At 46.7% G+C, this 18,901-nt stretch overlaps 1 protein-coding gene across 1 annotated transcript; it reads right to left on the reverse strand.

Annotated features, from left to right (window-relative positions):
- Positions 1 to 6,678: 6,678 nt before the first annotated feature.
- Positions 6,679 to 15,152, reverse strand: FAM110C (family with sequence similarity 110, member C). Its single transcript, XM_014948988.1, has 2 exons — positions 13,836 to 15,152; positions 6,679 to 10,508 (listed from the first exon to the last, which is right to left on the reverse strand). The coding sequence occupies exon 1, from the start codon at positions 14,959 to 14,961 to the stop codon at positions 13,876 to 13,878; it is 1,086 nt and encodes a 361-aa protein (XP_014804474.1). The 5' UTR covers positions 14,962 to 15,152; the 3' UTR covers positions 6,679 to 10,508; positions 13,836 to 13,875.
- Between the last annotated feature and the right edge of the window lie 3,749 nt (positions 15,153 to 18,901).

An 18,901-nucleotide genomic window follows, 5' to 3' on the forward strand; every position in this document is an offset into this window, starting at 1 on the left:
ACCACTTGGGAAGATGACAAGAATGCTGTTAGAGTATGCAGGGGTGAAACGAGAAAAGCTAAAGCCTCCTTGGAATTAAAATTGGCAAGGGATGTCAGAGTCAACAAGAAGGGTTTTTTTCAAGTATATTGGAGGCAAAAGGAAAACGAGAGAAAATGTGTGCTTGCTGTTGAATGAGATGGGTGCCATGGTGACAGAGGATGCAGAGAAGGTGGAGTTGATGAATGCCTTCTTTGCTTCAGTCTTTACTGCTCGGGCCAGCTCTCAGGAGCTGCAGACTTTGGAGGAATCAGAGAACGTCTGGACAAAGGAAGGCTTTCCCTTGGTGGAGGAAGACCAAGTTAAGGAGCAGTTAAGTAAACTGGATATCCACAAGTCCATGGGTCCTGATGGGATGCACCTGCAAGTGCTGAGGGAGCTGGCAGAAGTCATTGATGAACTGCTTTCCATCATCTTTGAAAGGTCCTGAAGAACAGGCGAGGTCCCTGAGGACTGGAGGAAAGCCAACATCATCCCAGTCTTCAAGAAGGGCAAGAAGGAGGACTTGGGAAACTACAGGCTGGTCAGCCTCACCTTCATCCCTGGAAAGATGATGGAACAGCTCATTCTGGGCATCATCTCAAAGCATCTGGAGGAAAAGAAAGCTATCAGAAGTAGTCAACACGGATTCACCAAGGGGAAATCATGTCTGACTAACCTGATAGACTTCTATGATGGCATGACTGGTTGGATAGACAAGGGGAAGGCAGTGGATATTGTCTACCTTGACTTCGGCAAGGCTTTTGACACGGTCTCCCTCAGCATCCTCATAGGTAAGCTTAAGAAATATGGATTAGAAGAATGGACAGTGAGGTGTACTGAAAACTGGCTGAAAGACAGAGCTCAGAGGGTCATGATTAGGGGCACAGAATCTGGTTGGAGGTCCGTAACGAGTGGTGTTCCCCAGGGGTCAGTACTGAGTCCAGTCCTCTTCAATGTATTCATCAATGACCTGGATGAAGGGATGGAATGTACCCTCAGCAAGTTTGCTGATGACGCAAAACTAGGAGGGGTGGCTGACACACCAGAAGGCTGTGCCGCCATCCAGCGAGACTTGGACAGGCTGGAGAGTTGGGCAGAGAGGAACCTGATGAACTTCAACAAAGGCATGTGCAGGGTGCTGCACCTGGGGAGAAACAACCCCATGCACCAATACAGGCTGGGGGCTGACCCGCTGGAAAGCAGCTCTCAGAAGAAGACCTGGGAGTCCTGGTGGACAATAAATGACCATGAGCCAGCAATGTGCCCTTGTGGCCAAAAAGGCCAATGGCATCCTGGGGTGCATCAGGAAAAGTGTGACCAGCAGGTCAAGAGAAGTTATCCTGCCCCTCTGCTCTGCCCTGGTGAGGCTCCATCTGGAGTACTGTGTCCAGTTCTGGGCTCCCCAGTTCAAAAAGGACAGGGAACTGCTCGAGAGGCTACAGCAGAGGGCTACAAAGGTGATTAGGGACCTGGAGCATCTCTCTTATGAGGAGAGGCTGAGGGACTTGGGTCTTTTTAGTCTAGAGACGAGAAGACTGAGGGGGGATCTAATCAACACCTCTAAATACTTAAAGGGTGGGTGTCAAGAGGACGGGGCTGGTCTTTTTTCAGGGGTGCCCATGGATAGGACAAGAGGAAATGGGTACAAATTTGAATATAAGAAGTTCCACCTAAACATGAGGAGGAACTTCCTTACTTTTCGGGTGGCAGAGCACGGGATCAGGCTGCCCAGAGAGGTGGTGGAGTCTCTGTCTCTGGAGACATTCAAAGCCCACCTGGACACATTCCTGTGCAACCTGCTCTAGAAGGACCTGCTTTGGCAGGGGGGTTGGACTAGACGATCTCCAGAGGTCCCTTCCAACCCCAAATCATTCTGTGATTCTTTGATTCTGTGTAATCCTGACTCTCCAGACACTCAGTTTGTCTCCAGCTGTGTCTCTGAGGTTAGTCACAACAAACAGAAGCACTAGGGGAGGCTGTGAAGGCTGCAGGAAACGAACATCATGGGGTTCTTAACAATGGTAATACTTGTACTGGGCAATGTTTATGTTTTGCAGTCATGCCTAGGACCTTATCAAGCTACATACCACACACCTACAACAAAACTCAGCACTTACCCATGACCAGACACACTACATACTCCAAGTTCCTCACGGCACTCCTGCCTCCTCCACTGAACCATGAACTTGGATGAAGGCTTGAGGCAAAATATAAAGTGGAAAACTGATGTCCTTCTGTTTCTTGTCCAGATTCAATACCTGAACAGTCCTAAATGTTTGGATGTTTTTGATCCAGATCATAACTTGGTTTATAGAACTCTGAAAAGGTTTTATTTGAAATGAGATATACCTAGATATACCTATATACCTTGAAGAGATATATATGTTGCCCCATTGCAGGCAGAATCTGAGTTATATTCCAGGAGGAATCATCCTTTTTTCCATTTACTATCCCAAATCTCTCCAGCCCTTCTAAACCATTAGATAAACTGTAAATGCATTTCTTAAGGCACTCTGAAGAAAGTGGGCTGCTGACTCAGGAAACCCTTTTCCATGTTTGGTTTATCTGAATCTACGGGTAAGTATTCAGTGTGTGGGATTTACATGTTATGCACATGACAAAAGACAGACAGAAAATACATCAAATTATGTGACTGTGAGAACCAAACATTCCACCCCAAATTGGTTTTCCTTCTTTCCTTTAATTTTGCAGGACACAATTTTTTATTGCACCAAACTGATTTTTTTCCATAAGAAATCTGCCAGATTTCCTTATACACTGTGGATTAACCAGCAGAGTTAGGTTTTTATGTAGTCCAGTATTTGTACAAATGTTTTATGTATGAGGACTGTTGCTAATATTGGCCTCTGTCCTCAAGTAACATGAGACGCTAACATAATACCAACCACACTGATTGATTCTGTAAATTTTTGAACATCAGGAGACTTTATTTATGATAGTTTGAGACAAGGCACAGGTAGCTGTAAGTGAGGATTTTAGACAAAGTGGGCCTGGTAGAAAACCATCATGATGGACTGTGCATGAAGAGACTTTGTATCAGTTAGCAGAGAAGTCCTCTTACCAGCCTATCACTTTATTTCCTTTATGTTTTTTCAGCAATATAGGATGATCTATTAATGTCTCATGTTTTGGAGGAATGAGATGGTCCTTCTCCCTGCAACAGTAGGATAGTAAAGTTTTATGATCTAAATCATCTAAATCTGGGGCTGTTCAGTATGAGGAAGAGGAGGCTGAGGGGAGACCTCATCACTCTCTACAACTACTTGAAAGGACACTGTAGAAAGGTTGGGGCTGGTCTCTTCTCACAGGTAATTAACAATAGAACGAGAGGGAACGGCTTCAAGCTCCAACAGGGTAGGTTTAGATTGAACATTAGGAAGGAATTCTTCACAGAGAGAGTGGTCGGGCATTGGAATAGGCTGCCCAGGGAGGTGGTTGAGTCACCATCCCTGGATGTGTTTAAGGGACGTTTAGATGCGGTACTGAGGGATATGGTGTAGGGGAGGACTTTGTAGAGTAGGGTAGATGGTTGGACTCGATGATCCCAAGGGTCTCTTCCAACCTCAATGATTCTATGATTCTATGATTCTATGATTCTATGATTCTAAATAACTGAAAATTCAAGAAAATTGGAGTCTCCAGGCTGTTAGTTTGTTTAGGAAGGCTACGTTGAATACCTATTCTCAGAAATTACACAATTTTCAGCCACTATTGTAATTGATATCATGAAATTGAATCTTTTTCTATAACAGGGAGAAAGAATAAAGACCTCGCTGCCACCACAGCAGATGGAGGCAACTCTGGGGGAGCTCTTCTTACACCCAGTAAATGCCTGGAGAGTCACCTCCGCTTGTGTTTGCAGTTGAGTGTGATAGCCTACATCACCATTTGATGTTGCTTGACTTTTGTGTGTGATAAACTGCTTTTTAAATTTACTTTCTTGCAGAAAATAAATGTTGAGTGAAGGCTGGTCCTCAAGAAATGAGGGGTGAGCTGCATCATTCCAACAAGTTCAAGGGATACCTTGCTGTGCTGGGTCAGACACAGAACTGCTTCAGGGGCATCTCTTTTTTCAGTCCTCTTCCTGCAGAGCTTACCCAGTTTGCTTTGACTCACCTGATGTTCCTAGAAGGTTTAGACTATATTTCACGTCAAAAAGATTTGTGATTTGGCATTTGATTTTGCAATAGCTGTACTTAAAGCTCTTTGCAGACAAATAAAAGTGTCATACCACAGCTCTGAGAAACTTATCATCTAGAAGAGATAAAATCAAGCCAAGGATGATGTTACAAAGCGGTATCGAAGAGGCAAACAATGACAGTAATATACTAACTTCATAGAAGCGTAGGATGGTTTGGGTTGAAATGGACCTTTACAGGTCATCTAGTCCAACCCCCCTGCAATGAGCAGGGACAGCTAAGACTAGAGCAGGTTGCTCAGAGCCCCGTCCAACCTGACCTTCAATGCTTCCAGGGATGGGGCATCTACCACCTCTCTGGGCAACCTCTAACAGTGTTTCACCACCCTCATCATAAAAAAATTCTTCCTCATATCTAGTTGTGCAGGAAGAGCTATCTACGTACATGGATTGGTGTCTAATCTAGCAAGCCTCTCCTTAACTATGCAACTCATTCATTTCTTGGCTACATGTTTAGCTTTCAGCTTCCTTGGGGTAGCAACAGATAAAGGTTGATCAGAAGGATGTAAAACCTAACTGGAAACATTACTCAGAAAAAAACCAGACTGTAGGAGGATGAGGATAGAATAGGGCCTTCTGTAACATGATTGGCACATGGATGAGTTTATTAGAAATGTAAACACAGAAAGGGACTGTCAGAGAGGGCACAAGATGAGCAATTCGAACCGATGAGTAACTGTGGAAGTGGTTCACTTCCTACTCACAGTGAGGTAAGAAGAGGCTGGGCTGACAGGAAGGAGTAAGAGCAACGTTCCCTCCCCTTCGCATGCTTTGTGTGTGAGTCTAACTCTTGGCTCTGGTTAGTTCCGCACGCTGCCTCGTGTTAATCACCACCTGATGAGCAGTGTTTGTTTTTCTGGCACATCACCAGTCTTATTGGTAAGCACAAACGATCAAAATTCCCAACACCTGTCATGGACATCTCCCCAGACTAAACTGCCTTTTACATCATTGCTTGCAAATGAGCCGAGTGGTCCTTTCTACGCCCATTTTGCAACGTTCCACTTAAGTGAATTGATATAGTCCCCTTCAGTTCAGCAAGACAAATCTAGGATAAATATGGCCCAATCATTAAACATCCCCAAAATTTGGAGGCATCTTTTCAGGGTAAAGCTAAGCCCTGTATTTGATTATTTGCCTGCTGTCGACATAGACCATTCTTTGTCAAAAGCCCCTAGAGATATTGCATACCTTTGCAGTTCTGTGTTCAGAATGCACCAACATCTACAAAACACCCAAAAAGGCCTTCTTCTAGTTACTATATCTTTGTGGAGTAAAGGTATGCTACCCAGAGATGAATCAAAAAAGCAGTGAACCAGTAAGCTGTGGACTTTAGGAGGTCGCTTGCACCAGACAGTCCAAGAACAGGAGCTTGCAAATCTTTATTTCTGGAATAAATCCACTGGATTTTACAACGCATGGGACAAAGGTGCTATGTGAAAAAAATGACTTAAGGACAACATTCTTCAATGCTCAGCTGGGCTGTAGCCCCAGGGTATTCACAGGCTATGATGGCTCCTTCCTCTCTAGGGCAGCAACGGCTTGCTATGGGAGATTAACCTCCACAGAAAGGGGGATGCACAAATTGTCACCCCTCCCCAGACTTTCTTTGTATCTTTGACACAGGTCAACCAGGGCCTGTGTGGGGAAGGGTATGTGTCAATGATGATAAAGTAGCTCTTGGGTTTTTATGGAAGAGCCTGATCTGCACAGCAAGGAGCCATTAGCTCTACCTACAGTTGGGTTCCAACGCTGGCCAGTGAAACACTTGTGTCTGAGCAGGTTAGACCATTGCAAAATGATAATTAGGCAACCGGAGTGCATTTTCTCTCCGGTAAAAGCTCACTGCATGCAACCATTATTTCTGCTGCTTTCTTCACAAAATACACACACAGGGAATTAGCATCATATATTGAAATCTTCTTATGGAATCCAGGCAAACAACACTTTTTTAATAAGATTCTGGAGATAACGTGGGTTTTTTTTCCAAGCAGAACTTCTAACTCCCTCCCGCTTTGGACACTGGCTGTGATGGATGTGGTGTTGTCTGCAGCACACTGCAGCTTTCGACAGCGAGTAAAACCAAGTACAATGCTGAAGCCTGGAAAAAAATACTCCCCTTCAGAAATAAACTGTCTATCTTTTCAGCCATATTCTGAAATGAAAAATATTAAAATACTGTGGAACAGCCCCAGCCTCATATATTTCAAATTTACTGATACTGAGAGCTAACAGTTATCTCGAATGCCATCTCTTACAAGATTCCCTGCCTAAGCTCTCAGCCACGGGGCTGGGTACGGCCCAGGGAAGCATCGTGCTTTCAGATCTTCACAGACTCACTCACAGAGAAATCAATTCCCTGATGGGATTCGAGCTTTAAAGTAATAGCACCCTACCTTAATGGAGAGAGCAAAATAAAAGTATACTTTTCAAAAAAATCAACAACTTTCAGAGTGGTATTTTTATTTGTATGCATTCAACAGTATACAAGTTTTTTCACAGGAATATAAACATAGTGACTTAGAAACATCCATACCTAATCTGACCAGTGCTCCACTTCAAAGGATTCAAAAGCAGATAGAAGAAACTTCACAGGAGGTAACGACAGGATAACCTGCCCCCAGGAGAAAGTTTCTGCTAATCCCAATCGATTTAACGTTTGGCCAATTTCACAAAACACGAAGGCCTATATCCCTTAGAAAAGTAATATATGTATTATAGAGCAATCTGTATTTCTTACTTATAGATGTCTGTACAGTAGTATTTACAATATATTGCAAGGGTTACAGTCCCTATCTGATGCCTTTATTGCAAATACTTGCTTGAAGGCCATAAAACCCAGACTTTGTACCTTTCACCTGTTAGACTCCAGCTGCGGACATTGCCCCTTGTCGCAGCGTTGGAGCACCTGGGAACACTTGGGTGTAAACAGCAGTTAGCACTGCACGCTTGCACCCCATTTGACTATTTTAGTTTACACAGTTCTGGTCAAACAAAATCGTTCAATTTACGACTTGCCTTTGCCCTCAGCCCCAGTTTTAGGTTTCCCAAAAGACTGGAAACCCAACTCTGTTGCTAAAACTTCTGTTCGTACCGCAGTGGTCCCTCAATTTATCACTAAAGCTGAAAAACCCCACCTCTTCCAAAGCATACTATTTCATTTTATAATGAGATTTCATTTTAAAATGAAACAGTAAAAAAAAAACTTCAGGTTTTTCTTTGAAAAAGACAGGCAGTAACTACCATTGGCAAGTTTTTCTCATCTTGAGGGTTATGAGAGAAAGACCCAGCAGAAGGAAGGACGAGCCTTTGCATGTAACAGTAGCAGGAGCTGAGTGAAGCCCAAGCTCCCAGTCTTCAGAAAAAGCACCAAATGACCCATTCCCAAGATGTATGGAAAAAGGAGGATTGTCATCTTCTGTCATTCCTGCATACTGGGAAGGGTAGGTTATTAGCTTACACAGGATGTATTATGAAATAAAGGGAATCTATGGCTTATCAGAGGAAGAAGATCTTAGACAGGTCCACATTGTCTCTGAAGTAAACGACACCTCGAAGAGGTTGGGGTTCCTATCAGAGTTTGAACAAAGCCAGGGATACATTGCCACATATCCATGTAGAAAGTCACCACAACTCTATTAAACTGTTCATAAAGATAAAAAAGGGGGATTAAAAAAATACTCAGAATGTGGCCAGTTCTGATTTCACTAAACTCTGCCATATCGATTTTGAGAAAGGCTAATGTTCAGCACTTGCAAACAAATTAAATGTATTTCTTCCTAACATTGAAAACTCATGACCAAAGCATCTTTCATCTTAACTTTCAAGAGTTGCTCAACTAAAAAAGCGAAAATAAACAGAAGTTTGAAAATGAAACCAAAAATTTCCTTGGACACACAACAAAATAATTCTCCTGTGGTGAGGCATGGACCGGAATGCAAAAGATTTTTCCTGCACTCCAAGCTGTCTACAGTCATCCATATTTGCAAAGAAAAGCAGCCCTTAGCTCTGACAAATGCATATAAATATTTATGTGGTACAGCACCTTGCAAAGTGAGCATGAAAAGAACAGATATGACAGGTTGTGTTCCTGACTAATAAACCTAGACTTAAAAACCTGCACCTTAAGTGCCTAAATCTTATCCTATTAGCAGCATCTTGAGCTGGAGTTTTCTGAAAATCATCCCTTAATAATAATGTAACAAATACACATGGAAATTTCATTATTTTATGAAAACAATCCTATGTACTAGCTTCCCTCTGAGCCAGCAGAAGCTCACTCATGCAAACTATTTAGTTTTCTCCTAAGTGTAAAGCGTGTTCAACAATTATTTTACCTGGAATTGTTATCGATCTGTCTCAACAACTTCAGACATGTAGACCTTAGCACATAACACTAGAAAACGAAGACAAATGCCTTGCATTCTCAAACTGCTGCTGCAATTGAGAACTAACCTTCCAGGAACTGACAAGCATGTTTAAAACGTATGGAAATGCCACCCGGAGCATCTTGCGGTGAATTTAACTGATGTCAACTAAACCTCTTCATGAGCGCTTCAAGGGCAGCTCTTTCTGCATACAACACTTGTAGAGGTTAAAACAGGAAACCGTTCCTCCTACCACCGATGTTTTACTGAATCCTTGCTGCTCAAGTGCTCGCTTGAGCTCTGCCAGCACCCGGCCGGGAGAAGCAGGGGGGGCTCGCTGCCACGGTGCGGTCAAGAGGAACGTGGAGAACGTGAGGTGGGTGTTTCTGGACTCTTCACGCCGTGGGCCAGGTAAGCCCGACACCACATCCATGGTAACACGAAGTTAACTCTTCACTTCTGCAGGACCCTCGACCCGAGTCACCGTCACGCCAGTGGGGCAGCTCTCGCAGATGGGCATTGGTGCCACTGATGGGGGAACTGGCTTTGGCTTTGATGGGGGGGTTTCTTGCATATTTTTTTTGTGGTTTGCAATGTCCACAAGTAAATGCTTTGGTGCAGGACATTTTCTAGCAAGCAATGACAGATTGGGACAAGTGTTAGAGGCACAGCCAGCAAATTCCATGAGTTGTTGGAGAGGCCCCATTCACTACACTCATCATCTAAAGTACTTTTTATCAGCTTTTAAAACAGGTTTAGCTTGGCTAGTCCAAATAAAGCATTTTAATGATGATATTGAGTAAGATACTGGGCGTCCCATCCCATCAGGACGTTTTCCTGGCGTGGCTGTGCCCTAACAAGCTGTCTTCCCTTGCAGTGCAGGGATGCTGTTCCGCACATCCCAAGCACAGCCCCTATTCCAGACCCACACTGGGGAAGGGTGGCCTCGCACCCTTGCCTAACGTGAATCTGTCAGCCCACTGCTTGCTCACACTGCATAAAATTAAAGGTGTTAAACCCCAAGCTGCCAAACCCTGCAACATTTGGAATGTCAGAGTTGGAGACATATTGCAAACCAAGAGGAGGAGCCTATGCACATGTGAATTGTGAATGGTACCGTTCCGCAGCGAGGCAGTAGCAATGCCAAACCTTCCCCCATTTTTGACTGCTTGTTTCTTAGAACCATGCTCCTGAACATATTTTGGGCAGCATTTTAAAGGCTATTCCTCCCTACCAGCTAAGCAAGCTGTGTGACAGAGCAAACTAGACGGATACAAGGTACTCCAATTTGGCTTGAATGCTCTCAGAGAAAGAGAGGCTTGGCAGGGATTTAGCTTCCAACATGTTTGCCAAGTATCCCAGATAAAGCTGCCACAGTTAGTCCTCTCACCAGCCAAGCAAATAGCATCTAATGATGTCAAGATGAGCCCTGGTCAAACAGCCCTGGTAAGACAGAGCCTTTGAACGTCCGGGTGGAGCCTGTCTGTCTGCACGGAAATGCCTGACCCAGAGATCATTGCCATTTCATTCCCACTTTCTCGCTGGGAAGAGGTGGGTGCACAACACAGACCTGCTGTCACAGCCTGGAATGGCGTCCTGGGGCATGAGCTGATGCTGAATGTTATCATGGATGGCAGCTGCTGTCACGCTTTGCTTTTCCAGGAGCTTTTTTTGCCCGCTGCCTCGCTGGGTGTTGTAGTTTGGAGCACAGTTCACAATCTCCGCTTGTCAGCACGCTCTTGGACACCCCTGCGCTTGTGACCACAGTGAGGCTGCCAGGGGACAGGGGCGAGGGTAGGAGGCAATGATAAAATACTAAACTTGGATAAAATAGTCATGAGCCAGGTGAGGGAAGAGTTTCTTCCTGTGTCTGGTTTTGTTCAACTTCCAAGTCAAGGATTCTGAAGAAAGAGCAAAAAAAAAGTGTCACTTGTTGTTTATCTCATCAGACAAGCATCAGGTGATATTCTAAAGCTTTTATTCAGCTACTTATGGCTACTGCCAACATAGTAAATTCCCCTCCCCAGAGATTTCCACTTGAATAACGAATTTAAGAATGGTGCTGAAACTGAAGGCTGAATAACCTTGATTCAATCCAGGAAGGAGAACAGAGTGAGCCCCCTTCTTAGAGTCAAGCAGGACTGACAGAGAGAGGAGCTGAGCTGCGGAGGTGAATCCAGGCAACATCCCACCGAGAAGCAGCAATGCACATCTTGCTGAGGACTTTGGTTTTCTAAACCTCACAGCCCACGCTTGGGCTCTGCAATCATCACTCTGATGAAATATGTCAGGGAACCTGATCCTTCAAATAGCTGTTTTATTCATGTAGTGCCCCACCAGGTCACAGAGAGCTCATGAAAAATTAAAAGGAGAACATAAAATATGAATGGGATTATCACCAGCCCATAAAAGCCCTGCAGTTCTTGAAAGGTGTTTTAGTCATAATGAACGCTAGACTTTAGAAAACAGGTTTCTGCCTCTTCTTCCAGAGAAGGTGCAACGATTTTCAAGCCTCTGTGTAAAATAAGGAGCCTTCAAGGATGTGCCTGGGAGTGCCAGGGAGAGCACATCACTCCCCTGTGTAGCTCAGGAGTACATTGCCCATTAAGAACCAGTAAGCAAACTAAACAGAGCCAAATACATGGATACAGTGAAAAAAATTAGATATCTAACTTGATGCTGCATTGTCAAAAAAAGCATGGGATTGAAAGAAAAGATGAACATTTGGGTCTAAGGAAACACCAATACCAGAACTACAGGACTCATCTTGTGATCATGTGATAATAACCACTCTCACAATTCTGCCAGGTAAACATAATATTTAACTTATGGCAGTTCTTGATGACTCTTGTCCTTTATTCTGGGTGCTGTGTACTGGTATGTTTAGCTGACCTTTCTGAACTTTCTCTTTCCGTGGTCTAAATGGTAAGTACATCCTCAGTTTTCAGAAGTGATTCTGGAAGCAATCATAGCCCCACTGCTGAGGTCAAACAGCTGAGAGTCAGCCCTAGCATGCTTAAAATTAGGTTTATAACATGGACCCTATGGATTAGTGTTTCCTAAGCTGCCAAAAATTTTGTGGCCAAAGGAAATTGCTGCCAGTGTAAAGCATTCCCTTGTTCTAGGTATTAAAATGATTGCAAAATGACCATATACTTGATTAAACTTCCTATTTGCTTCACGGAGGTCTTTTCCCCATCCTGTTAAGACTATGTATCACGAACTGTCATTTTGTCTCAGATGATAAAAAATAAAAGGCATTGACCAAGCCCACCTGGGGTTACACCGGCTCACCCCCTGAAAAAGAGCTTCTCCCCTCCTGCCCTTGCCTTTGCCCTGACGAAGCACCTCCTGCCCTTCGCCTCCGTAGACTGCATGCTCCCTGGGGTGGTCATCAGCATCTCCTGTCCCAGCTCTGGCACTGGACACTCTTAGCACCCTGCAAATGGATGGGGAAAGGGCCAACTGCTCCTCCTGAGCAGGCTCAGCGGTGACCACCATGGTTCAGGTCCGGGACCCTACCCCCAGCAAGGGCATTCAGGTGCAAGCAAGATTTTATTTTGTTTTTCTTCATGGAATGGGATTGCTTCTGTTTTCGTGGCTCCTGCTTGTGGTGAAATCTGTCTCCCATCCTCTGCACTAGGCCAGCAGCTGCAATGAGCCTCAGAAACCACCACCTGCATAATTTTGGTTTTGTGTATCTCCCTTGCCTTTTATCACAGAAGGATGAGCAAGGAGAAATTATTAGCTCAAGAGAGCCCTTTCTTCTTCCTCCGGTAATTTGGGAAAGGATCTGTCACATAACAACACTTCTTTAAGTTGTCAGCTGGATACCTGACAAGCCACCTTATCTACAAGGGCTTGAAAAGTTTGTGTGAAAATGGTTCTCTCTCCCTTCCTTCTTCCTCAACTTGCAGGAAGAAAACAAGCCTTTGAGAAAAATCCAAATTTAAAAAATGATCCAAATTTCTCATATTTAAAATCAAATTCAAGTTAGTGAATGGATTTTTGCATTATATAGATTTAAAAAATCAGGAATGACAGCCCCACATCTAGGTAGGAAAGAGGCTCAAACACTACATTTCTCCACGTTCACAAGGCCCACACTCTCTATCAACAGCTGCATCTACACTATACGATGTTCTTCTCACGCACCGATTACGAACTGTCAGAAAATATACACGTAATCCTCCATACCAAGATCCGCTCATGCAATTTTTAAATACCACGCTGTACGCTGCAGTACTTATCCTAAGGGCTTCAGGTACTGCAAGGAGAAAAAACTGTTATCTACCAGATCATCAGTACCAAAGGCCCCACGAATATAGTTCTTTTCAGATCAGATGCAAAATAAATACAGGTTTTATTAAAACAAGGATATTGGCTTTCACTAGGGCTAAATTTGTTCTGCTTCTGTCTGTGAAGTAATTGATTTCCAAGCCTAGATGCCACACATTTGTATTAATTACCTTTAGTTGAAAACAGTGAAGTGCCCCTCTAACTGAGGCAAAGCGCACAACCCATTTCCAGCTACCGGTGCCAAACTGCACGGAAAAACCCACTTGAGAGGGGCCAAATCCACTACAGTCAAACAGGACAGAAAAGTTAAAGCCTGTGAAATGCTAGGGGATCACCTGGAGCAAAGTTTTATGGACTGGACAGAAAGCTGGGGATGGAAACAAGATTGCTAAGCAGAAGGATTGACTCAGTTTTGCTTTCCTGATGCTTGGGGGTGCCTAGGTATAAGCAAAAGGTGAATGGTGAGAGGCTGAGGGACAGTAAGGGAGGGGAAGCCGTCGCAGCATAGTGTAAATACAGTGTACTCTTAATTAGTAATAGTTTCAGTTCACTCTGTTATCTAAGCAACTGTAATTAAGGGTTGAATACTTTTCTAAGTTTTTTTTTTTTCTAGCATGTAATATAGCAGAAATGAGAGAAACCAAGCTATTTACAAAGCAATAATCTGCACATCCCTCACAGGCAGTGACTCTTTAATTTCACGTGGGGGGTCTGATCTAAATCTGGCAAGCTTTACGCATTTATTTGTTTGTATTTTGTTTTTTGTAACCACCCGGGTTTCTGCTTTGCCATACTGGAACATGTAGTATACAAAACACGCTTTCCTTCTGCTCTTCACAAAAAGACTAAAATAAACTAAGAAGAGTCAACTGCTCGCTAAAGAGGAAAGAGAAATACATAAAATCGACAGGGTGAGGCTTTGCACACACCTGGGGTTCACCCGGCTGCAACGCAGGCTGAAAGAAGCCATCATGCCAGTTCCTGGATCATCTTGTTGGTCTCCTTGGCTTTCTTACAGGTGTACAGCCATTTGATTATCCGAGCGTTGCGCTCGATCACGGAGGTGCTGCTGGGGACCTGCTCTGTGAGTTCATCCTCCAGCAGCCCCTCGTCCCCGCTGTGCCGCGCGAAGTCGCTCTCGGACGTCGCCACACTGATGCTGCGGACCTTGAAGGAGACGTTGTCGGACACCACGGAGAAGTTCTCTCTCCCGAGATCCTCAATGACCTCCTGCTCCAGGCCACAGTACTTGAAAAACGTATCGAACTCGGAGAAGGACTTGGAGTAGCGAGAGCTGATGTCCGACTGGGAGCGATGGAGACCTCTCCTCTTCACCTCCTTGACCTCCTCAGGAGGTGTGCTCAGTTTGGAGGGTCTCTCATGCTCTTTTGCACATACCCCCGGGGCTTCGCCGCTCACAGGGACATGTTGCTCCACTCGACGGCTGCTGGGCTCAGGGTCACAGTGTTTTGCTGAGAGCGGCTCCTTGCCGTCGGTGGCTGCGGTGTCCTCCATGACTCTGGGCATCGCAGGGGCAGCCACCAGCTGCTTCTCCTTCACAGACCCTTGGAAGATCCTCCTCACCAAGCTCCCCCGTGAGCTGTCCTGGCTCTGACCTCTCCCAAACTCGCATTTCTGGCGGTAAATCACCAGGGAGTCCGGCCGCATCTGCCTCCTGGGGGTGCCGCGCCGGGCTATGGGGGGGCCGTGCTGCAGGGGGGCCCGGCAGGCGTACACGGCCAGCTCCGGGGGCTTCCCTCCGCCCGGGTCCCGGCTGCTCCGCCTGCTCTCCACCGAGCAGGTCTCCCCGCTGCTCTCCGAGGCCGAGCTCAGCAGGATGGCGGGCTCCTGCCGGCTGCCGATCACCTGCTGGCTTTTCACGTACTTGGCCTTGTCGGCCGCCAGCCTCTCCACCGCGCTCCTCCGCCCGGGGCTGCGGGCCTCCAGCTGCCGCCGGAGGTACTCGGGCCCCTTGCTGCGGAGCCGCGGGCCGAGGGAGGAGTGGAGGTCGGAGATGGCGTGCATTCCCACGGCCCGGGAGAGTTCGGTGGGCATAGCAGGGTCAGGGGGGGCGCGGGTCCCGCTTCCAACCCTGCGAGGGTGGGGAAAAAAAAAAAAAAAGGAGAAAAAAAGGCAAAAAAAATGTTAAAAAAAATTTAAATAAAAAGGCAAAAGGCGGAAGAAAGGCCGGGCTCCGGTGAGGCGGCCGCGCTGTCCCGGCCCGTCCGCGCTGCTGCCGTCGGGGCGCCGCGGGTACGCGCTGCCGGCCGGGGGTGCGCGCTTCTGCCCCGCGCGCCTCCCGCCCCGCCCGGCCCGCGGAGGGGGGGGACAGGGGGTAGCCAATCACGCCGCCGCCCGGCCCGGGGACAGCCAATCCTGTCGCCGCCCGGCCCCGGGCACAACCAATCCCGTCGCCGCCCGGCCGGCCCGTCACGGCAGGCAGCGCGCGGGCCGGCGCGAGGCTGAGGTGATGGGGGCGGCGGGCGGACCGGCCCGGGCCCGGGGCGCTGCCGGGGTTTCTCTGCCCGCTGGAGCACCGTCCGGCGGGGGCACAGGGCGACGGTTTAGGGCCGGATCCGGCAGGCGGTGGCGCATCTTTCGTGGAGTCATAGAGTCGTCTATGTCGGAAGGGGCCTTCAAGATCATCGAGCCCAACCATCAACCTAACTAACACCGCCAAAACCACCACTAAACCCTGTCCCTCAGCGCTACGTCTGCCCGTCCTGTACATACCTCCAGGGATGACGGTTCCACCACTGCCCTGGGCAGCCTGTTCACATGTTGGCAACCATTTCGGGGAAGAAATTTTTCCTAATATCCAATCTCAATCTCCCCTGGCACAACCTGGGGCTGTTTCCTCTTGTCCTATCGCTTTCCTGGGGGGTTGTAGGGGGCACACCTTCCACCTCTCCCTTAAAAAAATGTTAAAAAAAATTTAAATAAAAAGGCAAAAGGCGGAAGAAAGGCCGGGCTCCGGTGAGGCGGCCGCGCTGTCCCGGCCCGTCCGCGCTGCTGCCGTCGGGGCGCCGCGGGTACGCGCTGCCGGCCGGGGGTGCGCGCTTCTGCCCCGCGCGCCTCCCGCCCCGCCCGGCCCGCGGAGGGGGGGGACAGGGGGTAGCCAATCACGCCGCCGCCCGGCCCGGGGACAGCCAATCCTGTCGCCGCCCGGCCCCGGGCACAACCAATCCCGTCGCCGCCCGGCCGGCCCGTCACGGCAGGCAGCGCGCGGGCCGGCGCGAGGCTGAGGTGATGGGGGCGGCGGGCGGACCGGCCCGGGCCCGGGGCGCTGCCGGGGTTTCTCTGCCCGCTGGAGCACCGTCCGGCGGGGGCACAGGGCGACGGTTTAGGGCCGGATCCGGCAGGCGGTGGCGCATCTTTCGTGGAGTCATAGAGTCGTCTATGTCGGAAGGGGCCTTCAAGATCATCGAGCCCAACCATCAACCTAACTAACACCGCCAAAACCACCACTAAACCCTGTCCCTCAGCGCTACGTCTGCCCGTCCTGTACATACCTCCAGGGATGACGGTTCCACCACTGCCCTGGGCAGCCTGTTCACATGTTGGCAACCATTTCGGGGAAGAAATTTTTCCTAATATCCAATCTCAATCTCCCCTGGCACAACCTGGGGCTGTTTCCTCTTGTCCTATCGCTTTCCTGGGGGGTTGTAGGGGGCACACCTTCCACCTCTCCCTTAGCAGCCTTTAGACCAGACAGTGCCCCGCAGGTTGAAGTACCTGAACATGGCAGGTGCTGTGATAAAAAGCATTTCTGCCGTTGTGGGTTTTTAGGAAACAAGTGACCAAGGTGTCATACCGTGGTGGAACATGGTGCGTGGTGGCCCAGACTGGTCACCGCTGAGCACAGGCTTGGTAGACAGCAACTTCTGTGCCCCCGGCTGCTGCCAGCAGCATCCTACCCTTCCCAGGGCATTGGCAACTCAAGGAAGACATCCCACCCTTCCCAGGGCATTGGCAACACCAGGAAGACATCCCACCCTTTCTGGGTCATCAGCAACGCCAGTAAGACACCCTGTCCTTCCTGGGGCATCAGCAGCTCCAGGAAGACATCACCCTACCCTTCCCAGGGCATCGACAACTCCAGGAAGACACCCTACCCTTCCTGGGTCTTCGGCCACTCCAGGAAGACACCCTATCCTTCCTGGGGCATCAGCGACTCCAGGAAGACATTTGTTTATGGCCCATAGCTGTGCTGCGGCGGCACACGTGACAAGTGTCATGGAACAGCATAAATCTGAATTGCATGTTATAAATCTTTGCCCTTCAGAAACACTGGGCAGATTTCCAAAGGGGCAGAATTCCCGACTGGGGCTGGCAATTCTGAACAGGCAGGAGAGAGCCATTGGCTATAATTTAAACACCTGAAAATTAGACACATAAGTCATAGGTAATCACCTGGGGCAGTCTGAGCATCCAACTTTTACTCATGTGATCTCACGTGTGATGCACCTCCCCGTCATTGCTAATTACTGAAATATGGAAAACTTTTCTCCTTACACAGAAAAAAAAAAGCCAGTTTACACTCGCAAGTTTTTTCACACACAGTTGATTGGCTTGGGTTTTGTTTTTTTTTTAAATTTGTCTATTACTTCTGTTGGTTTATAACATCAGAATGCTTTTGTGGTGATTGACTCATACCTGATCTTTACAATTTTACATCCTATTTTTTCCTAGACATGTCCATCTGAACTCTAGAAGCCCCTTAACACATCCTTCTGCCTGTTCTCAGCAAGGATCCTGAATAGAATAGAATCCTGAAGAGAATTTGATGATTCTATGATCCCAGATGGGATACTTGCCTGAATCAGGACTGAAACTGGTGACATATTTTGAGATCCCTTAGAGTGAAATTCTTGTGGATATGCAGAATGGGCATATTTTTTGAGAAAACTTTTTTTTTTCTGCAGATATACAAGTAGAGCTGGATCACGTAACAGCTCACCTAAAAATTAATGTCCTCAAAAACTAAGAGATAGTAAAAAAATTATTAGCACAGTTGAAATTAACTGTGGAGCTCTTCCTTCCCTGATAAAGCACACATACCCAGCTGTGTAAGAGTGTAGTTAATATTGTTACATATTTAAATGCTTCATGGAAGGCTGGGCTTATAGCAAGAAGGCTCATTTCTTCTGACAATGAATCTTAGCAATAAGCCAACAGGTGTGATGAATTTAGTAATGAGATTAAGGTTTCATTCCCATCCCCATATTGACAAATTTGTCTTCATTTTTCCCTTCCACTTTTTCTTTGGACTTCTATGACACTGTATAATGTAACAACACATATTCACATTCCTCCATGCATCTTAATTTGTGTTTGTTCCAATTTCTTGTACCTTGTATCGCTGAGCTTTGAGAATTTACAAAACAATCTCAGAGGTGATTTGTTTGCGTTCATTTGAAATAATGAGGAAAATGAATATACATGAGTATCAGTATGAGGGGTTTTACTAAGAAACACCATTTCTTTATCAAAGCTGTTTATTCGCCACTTGCCACATGCAAAAGCCACTAGTAAAAGCAGATATTATATAGCTTTGTCACTGGACAATAGCTTTGTGTTTAGAGTTGATATACAAAAACAATTGGAAAAGATTGGTTGTTTCGGATGAAAAAAAGGTTTTTAAGCATAAAAAAAAATTGAGACATTTTCCTTTCACTGAAAACTTCCTAGGTTTTGAAGGCTTGCCTGAAACACCAACCTGGACCCTTTTGATGGAACATTTTTCATTTTCAACCCTTCCCCTCTTGCTGACAAAGGAAAATGTGAGTTTTGATTTTCCACAAAGTGCATGTGACAAGAAATTTCTCACTGAAAATCGCACCAGCTCTTTTCAGCTGATTTTCTTGATGTGAGACAGTTTTCCCTGTGAATCCTGGGTGACAACGACATTTAAAGTGGGAGAAGAGTCTTCCCCGGGTCAGGAAACACTACAAGCAATAACATTTTTCAACTTTGTCTCCCCTTTGATAAGGCG

The sequence above is a fragment of the Calidris pugnax genome, unplaced genomic scaffold (genome assembly GCF_001431845.1).
Source record: "Calidris pugnax isolate Ruff unplaced genomic scaffold, ASM143184v1 scaffold141, whole genome shotgun sequence".
NCBI lineage: Eukaryota > Metazoa > Chordata > Aves > Charadriiformes > Scolopacidae > Calidris > Calidris pugnax.

Excerpts from the sequence above, each read along its gene's own strand:
- FAM110C (XM_014948988.1), bottom strand. The coding sequence starts at position 14,961 with ATGCCCACCGAACTCTCCCGGGCCGTGGGAATGCACGCCATCTCCGAC.